The 12,587-nt window shown below is 35.6% G+C and overlaps 1 protein-coding gene across 1 annotated transcript; it reads right to left on the reverse strand.

Moving 5' to 3' along the window:
• Positions 1–274: 274 nt before the first annotated feature.
• Positions 275–8,858, reverse strand: STI (AAA-type ATPase family protein). Its single transcript, XM_028271438.2, has 6 exons — positions 6,126–8,858; positions 5,319–5,538; positions 3,883–4,455; positions 2,516–3,245; positions 1,365–1,446; positions 275–1,255 (listed from the first exon to the last, which is right to left on the reverse strand). The coding sequence occupies exons 1-6, from the start codon at positions 8,313–8,315 to the stop codon at positions 1,154–1,156; spliced, it is 3,897 nt and encodes a 1,298-aa protein (XP_028127239.2). The 5' UTR covers positions 8,316–8,858; the 3' UTR covers positions 275–1,153.
• Between the last annotated feature and the right edge of the window lie 3,729 nt (positions 8,859–12,587).

The following is a 12,587-nucleotide window of genomic DNA, read 5'->3' on the forward strand; positions in this document are numbered from 1 at the left end:
AAATTAATATTCTCATAAAATAGGACTTGTTTTTTTCATTTTTGGTAAAATATTTGTTTAATCTACCAACCCAATTCACATTCACTTGCCCAACCCACTCAGTTGATTTAGAAACCATGAGTGATTAGATGTAGATGTGATTTTCTCAACTCGAACTTCAATCAGTTAGGTGACAGATAACAGCAATCCCCAATCACCCCTAGTCATTAATAATCCACTGTGGCGTGGCGTGAAATGTGTAAGAATTTGAAGCACTAGTGACATTTTCGTTCAGTTTCTCGTCAAGCACGACAAAGTAAATTTGTGTTTGTTAATTCTTAACTTAACAATCCAAAGTAAAACTACTCCTTGCAAAGAAGAGCAGTGTGATAAAAATCCAAACTAACTAACAATATCATAAAGCAATCATCTAAATTGCAAATATAAACCAAGCTTTTAAACTACTACTGAATAGACAGTTTCCATCCAGCCGACCATAATAGGTCATATCAGCTCCACTCATCCCATAATTACAGCCCTTAGCAGTTCGAGCATGAGCTAGAGTTGGTGCCCTAGAACAACTGAATAATTACCGGGTAGCTACATCAGGCACTGTCTGGAATCAGAATTTGTTTCCGGTCCATGAAACTGTGTTGTCCAATAGTTATCAATACAACCCTTGTTGTCCATAGCTAGAATCAGAATATGCCCTAGCAGCCCAAGTACTGAATAAATTGAGACATGCTTGGTGATCGAGAAATGGGCATTTCATCTCTGATCATGCTGCATATATACACATAAATATAATATGAACCGAAAATTGGAACATATGCCACTATTTCCCATTCTTACATCTTTTTCATTTCGTTCTATAGTCTATATGGAGCCAAACAAGGCCTTGATGATTTTTTTCTTTTTTTTTTCTTTTAAAGTTCATCCAAAATACTAGTAATGCAAGGAATTGTTCTTCATGGGGGAGAAGATGTCCCTTTTTCTTTTTCTTTTTCCTTATTTGCTTTCACAAAAATTGGCCGGATCTAGAGAACTGCAGGAATCCAGCTGCACAAACTTTACATTCTTCTCTTCAATACCCCGATTTCCATGAAAAATAGCTCTACACGAAAAGTAAATATTAAAAAAATATATTTTACGAAGGAGGAGAAACACATTGCTCTTATCCTCTGATTCTATTCTCAGTCTTCTTCGGCTTGGCACATTCTCCGAACCATGAAAATCGCACACCTTTGTCTGATCGAACAATAGTCCTTTGTTTAACCTGATTGCATGCATTACGTTTATAATATATGTATCATTTGATGAGTGAAACCAGTTCTAAACACATGGGGAAAAATATATAAATAAATAAAATTTATGTAACAGCATACCTTTGCCCTTTTATCAGGTTTGGTATTATTCCAACAGAAAAGGCCACTGCAACCCCCAGCTCCCGTCCCCGATTCGTATCCCCTGTAGAAACAACAAGACAAGCATATTGGCATTTTACAACATATAAAAGCCTACACACTTTGGCCAAGACTCATAAGACTCAATGTATCACTAAACAGCTATACCACACAAGTAATTTGAATGCCATAATTCAATATTTTGCTACGAAGTCCAAAATGGTTTTGCTAAATAAACAACTCATAAGAGCTAAATTGTGTATACACTAAGGCCATGTTTGGGATGTTTCAAAAAAGCTAAAAAGCCAAAAAGTTACTCAAAAAGTTAAAAAGTTAACACTATTTATCAAAAGTCAACAATTACGGCTGCACAACTCCCAATTCAAATTTTTCCCTACAAATCAATTTTTACAATTTTTTATTACACATTTTCCAATAAAAAGTCAAAAAGTTAACCCAAACATCCATATTTTCAACCTCAATTTTTTAGTCCAAAAAGACAAAAAGTGCACTTATTTAGTCTTCCCAAACTTGGCCTAATTATTATTCCTATATACCAATCAATATCATAAGTAATTAATTCAATAGTTTACTACCAAGTTCAAAATGGTTTTGCTCAAACAAACAAACAACTCGTAAGAACTAAACTTTATATACACAAACTATTATTCCTATACTAATAATTAAGATCAAAATTGTTATAATTAAGATCAAAATTGCTGGATTTATTCAGATATCAATATTAGGAAGAAGCACAAAGGTGTTGAGATGGTGTATGACTACTACATTTTCTTTTGCAAAAAGCAGACATAGTTGTTGACAAATTCATACTAATTCAGTAAAGAAGACATTAAAAACGGCTCAGATTTAGCATTTCTTTTCTTGAAATTTTATCTGAAGCCTATGAATCTTGTAAAATTTTTCAAGGCAAAAGCCCAACCAAATTCAATATCAATATGTTAGGTCTAGACTGCATCTTATAAAACTTAATTAGTTCATGCCAAAGAGTTTAATGTTTCATTTGTCAATATAAAGTTCTGTATGCTTAACGGAGGCGGTATATCAACCAGAAAATTAAAGACACATACTAGCAAACACACGTATAATAAATAAAAAGGATGTCAAGAACTCACATGCTCTCTTTGCTGAAATTGCCCAAAAAGCTGCTATCATGCAACAAGCTTGGTGAGATGGGGCAGTGATCGATCCTTTTACCAATCTGGTCCTTCTGGACTGCCTTTTCATCATTAATCTTCAAAATCTTGATTTCATGGTTTAATTCATTTTCCCAACGCTGGGATGTTAAATCCATGGAATTTATGGATTCCATCTGATTTTGAGGATATAAGCCTTCTTGAGGCAGGATTTGATTCTTATCAGGTTTCAAACGACTCAAAGATCCGGGAGTACCTTTCTCCACAGCCTGTAACCACGCAGTTTCTAACCTCTGCTCGTGGATAATCGATTCTATTCTCTGCACCGGAACCCTCTCCTTCGTACCACTTGTTTTAGTGTTCCCTTCTGCCAATGGGATAGGAGTATCATCAAAACTTCTACTAGATACTTTCAGCGGTTCCCGACGCAAATCAAGATCAGAAAGCCCATCCGTAGATTTTGAGCAAATTGCTTTTCTTTCCCTGTTAATCATCTCAGTTGTGTCCATCTGCTTCTGACCCAAAGAATCTAACAATGCAACTGTTTTCCCACTGTTTATGGAAGTTTCACCATCTGGCAACAGTATAATTCTAACCTCTACATTGTATCGCAAAACAATTTCAAATGAGTTTGTGATGCTGCTTAAAAATCTTTCGGCTCTGGCTTTAATGTCTTTATCCCCAAACGCAACATAAGCAATAAAAAGACCTGCAAACAGGACATGTTAGACACCACACAACAGCTTTGTAAATTGTAAGTGAAAGAATTATGTAACAAAACAACTGTCAACTAAAATTTCTAAGCAATGGCTTTGCAAATAGAAAATGAAGCTTAAAATCTTGTAACTCCTTGCTCTTGAAATTGCCAAGGCTCCGTTTAATTAGAAAGAACAAAAAAGAGGTGTGAAGTAAGAATGAAAGAAAGTGAAGTGAAAGAAAAGAAATGGAAAGGAAAATATATATTTTTTTGCAAACATTTGATTATGATGAAATTTTGGCAAAAAACAATTATAGAGAAATTTGAAATTTTAATTTTGGGTAACCTCTTATACAGATAAATTTAAAATTTCCTGTGTTTTTTTTTTTTTTTTTTTGCAAGAAATTAAAAACTTAGATATAATGCTAATATGGGTTGTACAAAAAAAATTAACCTTCTTGTAGTTTCCACTATTTTCATGCTAAACAAACTCAGCAAGTCTTTTTTTTTCCCTCCCTTTTGGTACACAACAGCTTAAGTATTGATGATAAAATGATGTTGTAAATGAACATTAACATAATATATGTCTCACACCAAATATTCTTCAACAAGTAGAAGATAAATAAAGCACGTAAAAGGGTGTCCTAACCTTCAACTTCGGAGATAGAGATGAGCTTCCCATGAGTGAGAAGCAGCTGCTGCAGTGTCTTAGAATGACATCTTTCAATACATCGCACCCATATATCATCCAACTTAACTGATTTTATGCATCTTGATATCAAACTACCGACCACAACATCATCGTGTGAGACAGCTGACTGATCACCACCATCATTCAAAAAACGGCATTGCGTTTGCTCAGAATTGATATTGGGACCATTAGTTAGTAGGAAATGATCCTCTTGATTGGTCAAATTTTGGAGAGCACCCTTAGGCAAGGAGGAAGGAGAAGTTGACTTTTGGGGGGTATAGTGAGAATCAAGCCTCTGCTTTTGGGACATAATAGTCTCTCTAATAGCACTAGATGGATCGTCCTCAGTTGTCTTTGAGCTCTGCCTCCTACTGCTTCCTGACTGAGTTGCATCTGATGAAGACACTGATCCTAGCTGTAATAAGGTTGCTGTGAACCATGTGGAACGCTCACTTGAAACTCTTAGCTGTTTCTCAGCCTCTGAAAGAAGCTTCAAAGCATTCTTCAGTCTGTCCAATTCTGGTTCAGTCACTGGAGAATATTCCAACCATAAAAAAAGGCTCCGAGTCACAGCAGTAAATATATCAAGTTACTTACAAATATAGGAATTCAAAATTGAACAGAAAAGGATGTTTTGAAATTTCTCTTAGGTTAGTGACCACAATAGCTGGTAAGTGTAGAATCTAATGATATCAAAACTGCAAGAAAGTCATTCATGCGTCACATGATATATAATCCATCAGAGATTGTGTGAGTTTTGACCTAGAATTGAGAATCCTATAATTTGTTCTATTTTCATTCGGCGCAAAAAAGGAATAAAAATCTGGGTCAATAAGGGCATGTAACTAATCTTACACGCTGACACAAACCACAATTCTATTAATTTGACTCCAATGTTGGTTACCAATCAATCCATGAACTAAATTCACGGCAGAACCCACAAATAATTGCAGAACTGATTAATTTATCGGTAAATAGTTAGAAGTCACCCAACTAAAGGCATTGCATGCTTATGGACAGTTTATCTCCATATTGATGGGAGATCTGCCCATCTCATGGATGCTGAATCCCCCATTGTGATCTGCATAGGATTGTACAAGTCTGCGTTGCTCTTACTAGAATTTAGATGAGTTCAACAGCTTTTATTTATGCTGCAGCTGCTTCATATAAAGGCAATTTAAAGCTTCCAAAGGTAACATGACCTGTCATTGTTACCTTATCTAGGTGGTCTCCATTGCAAACCATTGACTTTGAAATAAAAAGACGAATTGAACGCATGGACTGATATTAATATTGAACAACACCTTAAAATTTAGAAATCGACAATCTTCTATGTCCAAAAGCTTATAATATTGAAGAAAAAGCAGCATAAGAGTGAAGTGGGTGGTACTTACAACTTCTCCCACCAAAGGATGAATCATTGTACTTCGAATCTATGATTTGGTATGTTCCAGCAATGATATCCATAATGAGGGTGGCCAACTGAGACATCACAACCATTGGATCAACCCCCGAGTCCATTAACTCTCTGGCTCTTTTTACCGTTTCAGCAGTGTCCGATGACATGGCTAACTCTAATAGTTCCAGTAACTTTTCATCAGAAACCACCCCAACCTGCAGAAAACAAAGCAAATTAAACAATTTTAAACCACTTAACTAAACAGTGACTGAACAAAAAATAAAAAAATAAAAAATAATAACGCCCAACTAGTACACATTAATGTGTTTGGGAGGAGAAAGACTGAATACACACCTAACCTTTGGCATAATGCACAAAGTGGTGGTCCTAAGCCTTGTGGAGTTTCGGATTGACAAATGTAAAACAATAGTCATAATACTCATTAAAAAAAATAAAACAATTTGTGATGTTGAACGATTAATATGAAGAAAAATACACCACAATATATTTGCTGCCAAATTAAGAAGTCTACCCTATTGTATCATATTTTACAATGCCGTATTATGTTCCCGTTCCTCATCCTAGACCAATCAGCGCTCTAGGTAACATATCCGAACTACCAATCAGTGCTCTAGGTAACATATCCGAACTACGTTGGCTCATGCTAGACATAAAACAGCAAATTGGACAGAAGCCGTGAGGAGGATATTATTATGGAGACTCTATTTGGAACAAGTTCAATCATAAAAAAAGAGAAGCACTCAAAAGTAGATCATGTAAAGGAAGGATAGAGCAAACTTACAAGTTCATTCACAAGAGATGTAGTAATTCTCTTTCCAAGCAAACTCAACTGGTCTAGCATAGTTTCAGCATCTCGAAGCGAACCATCTGCATTCAATGCAATCAAATCCAGTGCATCTGCTTCGACATCTAAATTCTCGTCAGCAGAAATCTTTCTCAACCTGACCACAATGTCGTTATCCTTGATTTTGTTAAAGATGTACTTCTGGCACCGGGACAACACAGTACGGGGCACGTTGTCAAGATCAGTTGTCATGAATATGAACACAACACGTGGAGGCGGTTCCTCAAGAAACTTGAGCAATGCCATCCACGTCTTAGAAGGCAACAAATGACACTCATCAATAACGAAAACTTTGTATCGCAAAAACGCCGATGAAGGCCCAACTGACAAGTTTTTCAAAAGGTGCCTAACTCTTTCAATTCCCTTCTTACTGGTGCTATCAACTTCCCTAAGATCCCTGTTCTTACCAGAGATGAAATCCCCGCATTCTCTACACACCCCACATGGTTTAGTTTCTTCAGTGGCAAGACAATTCAAGGCAGCAGCAAAAATCCTGGCCGTAGATGTCTTCCCAGTCCCACGAGGACCTTGGAATAAATAAGCCGGGACAATCCTTCCCCTTGAGATTGCATTCATAAGAGATTGAACAACAATGTTCTGCCCAATCAATTCTTCAAAGAACATTGGCCTATATTTCTGGCTTAAGCTCCTGATATTTTCCGGTGTACTTTCCCCATCTCCTTCCCCATTTAGAGCTACAACCTCTAATCCTTCTTGACTTCTACAGCTAGCCGACCACCTCCTACCATCCAACCGACTCAAAGCCTCCAAATCTAACTCCCCAAAGTTTGTCGAGAGCTCATCATCACTATTTATAGACGAGCCTCCATGGCCATCACCACTATTGGTTAGCAATGGTATAAGTCCTCGAGCAGTCCTAGAAGCAAATCTTCTCTTTTTGGAACCGGATGATGATCCCCTACGTCGACTATGATACATACTTTGGCCACCACACAAAATGCTGCTTCCTTTTCTCCTCAAAGTATCAGAAAGCGAAGGCGAATAACAACTTCCACAAGCCCCTCTATGTTTTGGGGTTGACCTCTTTGACCAATAACAAGGAATCCCACATCCATTCCGACCCGAAAAATCCAACTGATCATCCACCTCATCATCCCCATCATTGAAGGACCCAGTTGTGGCATCCCAAGATCCAACTGTGCTTGGATTCCGATTCACATACCTATTGTAAGAACTTGTTGACAATGCCGGTGTACTATAAGAGTAAGACGAGTCCTCTTTTCGACTGTTTCTCAAAAATTTAGATGATGAGTGAGACCAATTCTTGTGCTTAAGCCTCGAAAGCAACGGCGAGGCAGCTGAATATCGCCGCAAATCCTCAGAGTTACAATAGTCCTCTGTATCATCAGATTGGGCAACCAGACTCACAGAGTCATCTCTACCCAATCCTAAAGCAATTTTAGGCAAACCCTCTAAAGCTTGCTTTGAATTCCTAGTTTGAACAATTTGTTGTCTTAATAAATTAGCTAAATGGGTATTTTTCTTAGATTTCTTCTTAATCGCATTACGTTTGATCGAATGAGTAAAGTTTGTGCCTTCGCATTTGAAGATCATAGAAGCATACCGATCAGCAATATACGTATCACTCTTGGAGTCTCCTCCTCCACCACGATTTCGCGCATCGCTCAAGCTATCTTCCATACTCTCTTCTGGAATCGAAGAAGACGATCCATCATTCCCATCATCATCACAATCTTCATCATCATCAAGCCGAGTTCTCTTCTCCGATTTCACAGTCGTCGATATGCTCTTCTCGCTCGACGATCTCTGAGTCCTCCAATTGTAGAGAAACACCTTCTTGTCTCTCGAATTGCCGCCATTGGTTTCGACTCGAAATGGGTCGGCGGTTATGCTGCTCTTGCGGTGGTGGTGGTGGTGGTGGTGGTGGTGATATTGGTGGTTGGAAGACGAAGCTGCTGCATTCATCGCCGCCGCGGATCTGGCGGAGCTGAGAGGGGACCGCCAGGAAGAGCATGTCCCTGGATCTCTCAACACTTTAGCAGCTTTTCTGATTTGGGTTAGTTCCTTCTTCAAATGTAGATTGCTCGGATCAAAACCACCGCCACCGCCACCGCCGCCGGCGCCGGCGCCGCGCATTTGTGACATTAGTGAAATTTGTGGGATTGAAAAGTTCAAACAACGAGGAGACTGAAACAGAGGAAACCCAGAAGACCCATTTTAGAGGTTCATTTGAGTGTGCTCTTGTTTTCAATATTGAAATGAGTTTTTGAGTTGAATGGAGAGATGAAGAGATGTGCAGATCTAGAGAGAGAGAGGAATGGGGATTCACATGACTAGGGTTTTAGAAGGAGCGGGCTAAAGAAGATGAAGAGGAGAGAGAGAGAGAGAGAGCTATGAAATGTTAATGATGATTGATGGAAACGGAGGACTTGAATGAAAATAGAGAAACTCCCTCCAATTCCGCCGAGACAAAACTTTCACACGCACGCATTTAGATTCTCGCACTCCTGTGTATTTGTGTGTTTTACGAGTGTGCTTAATGGGGAGTGTGTGGGACTAGGGATTTACCTCTTTAACTTTTGTCCCAACCCCAACACACGTTTTCACTCTTGCTGTCTGTTTGGATCACATGATTTGGTCAGAAAATAATGAGACAAGATTTATCACAAAATTTGTATTTGGCGTCATGGAAAATATTTGATACGTCTCTATTTATAAAGAAATGTATGATAGAAAGTAAATTGAAAAAAAAATGATAATTTATTTTTTTTTTATATGTATTTGAGTAGATGAAAATTTTTATAAGAAGATAATAAAATATATATATATATATATATATAATCAATGCATAGCAGAGAGAAATATGGACAAAAAGAAAAGATTTGTGAGAAAAAATAAATTTCTTTGTATATTTTGTAAGAAATTGTTAGCTTAACTAACAAGTTAATTTGAGTTGTTAATTAGCTTAACTTTAATTTCCAACTTTATAGGACACTCTATCTAAATAAATATATATATAAAAAAAAAAAACTTTTTCTTTTACTTTCTTATATTATCTATTTAAAGTCAAATTTTATTAATTTTTTTTAGAACTTTTTTTTCTTTGGCAAATTTCTACTCAAATTGTTGATCGAAATACAATCTAAAAGTGATGTGATTTGGTAAAAAATAAATTTTGTTGTAAAATTTTTATAATATCAATATGGTTCATTAAAATACAAAGAAAAAAAATCCGCCCATATTCTTTTTCACATATTTTGTTTTCTAACTCAGGCAAACATGATAATGAGATAATATAACTATTTATTTTCTTTTTACACTTAGATGATAAGTGCTTGGGGGAAGGATTTACCACACTCAGCAATGGTGGCGAATTGGCATGAACTAAAAGTTAGATTGCTTGAAAACCCTCAAAAAAGGAAGAATTCCGACTGTTAGTTGGTCAGGGGACTCTCCAATACTTAAATCAGTATGTGAATACTAACATTATGTTTGAGAACTTAGGAAAAGAAAAGAAATGATTACTTACGTAATAAGAAAAAAGAAAAGAAATGATTGTGATTTTTCTCCTTTTTGTTTGGATAAGGAATAAACAAAAGAAAAGAAATGATTGTGATTTTCTCTCATTTTTGTTTGGTTAGGTTTCATTAAGGGAAAAGAAAAGAAATTATTTTATGTTATATTACCAAAATAACCTTTTTATATTTTCAATCATTTTATTTCTTCTATTTTTATAGGGACAAAATTGATATTATGAAAATAGTGGTTTCTTTTCTCTCCCAATCTCTCAACTTTTGAAAGATTGAAAATGAGACTTATAAAAAAAATGATTTTCTCTTCATTTCTCTCCATTTCTTCTCATTTATCTCTATTTAGATTATCCAAACAAATAAGAGAAATAGATATCACTTCATTTCTTTTCTTTTCCCTCCAAATCACTCAATCCAAACATAGCGTAAAAGTTGAACGTAAAAGTGTAGATAGTTTTGTACCTTTGTTGGGTTGAGATGTTGTGCTTATAAGGGATATATATAACTGTAGGCGGCGGTTGAGAATTCTTTACCACTCCTCATGTTCGTTCTGTTTTATATGGATTCATATCCCATGTTCACGAATTTTTAAGAATGATAAGGTCCATGTTCATTGGGCTACACGTTGACCTCGTCTGGTTGTTTGAATTACCAATCTGAATCCAAAAGATAGTTTTAGCCTACGAGCTGCCTCTAAATCCTACTTGCTCCTGAAGTATTATAATGAATAATGTTTGAGGGCCCGAAATTAGGGGTTCGAATCTGGCTCAAAACCCAAAACGACGTCGTTTTGATTTTTTTTTTTTTTTTCTTCCTTTTCTTTTCTTCCTTTTCTTCCTTCTTCATTGAGTTGAATAGAGGCGAGAGAGAGAACACAGAGGCGAGAGCGAAAACACAGGTCGTCGGCGTCCTAGCTCGTCGGCCGATTTTGCAGCTCGTCCCTCGTCGCTCGTCGGTATCTCAGCCCCGCCTCCACCTCTGCCTCCGCCCGCCGCCACCTCCACCTCCGCCCGATTTTGTTGGCCCTCCAGTCGAGTTCTTCTTCTCCATCTTTTCCTCCTCTTCCTCCTCCTTCTTCTTCCCCCAAATTTCGAGCCAAATTCGAGCCCCTATATTCAGGCTCTGTATCATTACTGTATTATAATTCAGTCATTCCAATGAACTTTATCTTAGTTTGGTCACATGGCCTTGCTTTAATCATGTTCGGAAATTTTACCTCTCACAATAAGCCAAAATCTTTTATTTTCTTATCTCACCAGTTATACCGAATAAATATACAATTCTAATAGTTAAAAAACAATAAGTAAAATTTTATTTATTTATAAAAAAAAATGTATTATGTAGATTAGTTCTAAATGTTGACTTAAACTTTTGGGATAAACTAAGAAAGTCAGTTTATTAGCTTATTTGGATTATATTACTCTTCTATTTTTTTACACGTCTTTTCGTAATAATAAAAAATGTCAATTTATAAACCATATCCAAAACAACGAAATTCAAGAAAAAAGTAATAAGATTTTTATTCAATAACATAGTATATGATCCAGACTTTATTCTGAATAAAATTTTGGGTAATTTGTGGTACCTAGATTTTGTTGTTTCACTTTGGATAAGTTTCACTTAATTTTATTTTGATCTTCAATTTTTAATTGCAACAATTAAATCTTGAGATTTCATCCTATGTTTCAACTGATAATCTTGTGATTTTACCATTGAAAATTTGAGTGAATATTGAATATAAGAGATGAAAGTGAAACTTGAGTGAAAAGTTGTGTTTTATAATTTTTTTTCTAACGCTCATAAAACATGCTGACATGAATACTTTTCTGCTAAATATTTTTTTACAATGAGTGACAAAAAGATGAAATCAAAACACATGATAAAATTTGAGAGCTTACTATAATTAAAAATTAAAGGGTCTTAAGTTGAAAAGTGTAATTTGCCTTTTTACTTTTTTTTTTTTGGTTGCTACAATTACATTGCATACATCATTAATTGTAAATATATTTGTTAAAAGATGTAAGAAATCTTTTCATATTTTACCATTTATAGTTGATTTAAGTATAGATACTTTGATATTCTTTTTCTTCTTTTGTGCATTCATTACCACTGATGTTATGATTTTTATTTATTTTAATAAAAAATTTCAAAAAATTAATTATACATCTCAGCCAAATAAAATTAATGAAATAGATATTTGTGGGAAATGGTAATACAACTGACATATAAAGAAAATCTACATGAATTATGTGATGAAAATGGAAAGGAGAAAATGATGGATACTGCTCAATAAATATCCTAGTGGGCAAAGGAATGGTACAATGGAATGTGAATGGAAGAGTTGTTGAAGTAGAAAAATTATGAAGTATCTTCGTGGCATTACCCAACAGCCAAAGGGTTACAAATTATTTCTCATTAAAGCAACTTCTGAGAAATGTGTTATCTAAGCATTTAAATAGAAACTTGAGAGGTGGTGGACTGGTAAAAAATTTTAGTGTGTTAAATTCTAGGTCTCCTGATTGAATGCGAGCATTATCACACAAGGTTGATAGAATGAGCCTTCCAGATCTAGGTGAATTGTACCTAGTGTTTGGAATGTAGATTCGAATCACTATCTATAATTGAGTGACCCTGTTATATAACACCACTTAATGTGACCCCTAGGGCTTTGGCTTCCTTAGTTTAGCTTCCGTTCTCTTTTTTCCTTTACTTTTCTTGAAGAAAAAAATAAAAAATAAAAATTCACCACTTATTAATTGTCCAATAAATTCCTACAATGATCTTTACATTAATTCAAAAAAATAAACTTTTAAAAACCAAACCATTATGGCGTTGACATCGTGAATGTTCTCAAATGAAGGGTTTTGCTTGAATTTATTTGACAGAT

This window comes from Camellia sinensis, chromosome 2 (genome assembly GCF_055761805.1).
Source record: "Camellia sinensis isolate YWXY chromosome 2, ASM5576180v1, whole genome shotgun sequence".
NCBI classification, from domain to species: Eukaryota; Viridiplantae; Streptophyta; class Magnoliopsida; order Ericales; family Theaceae; genus Camellia; species Camellia sinensis.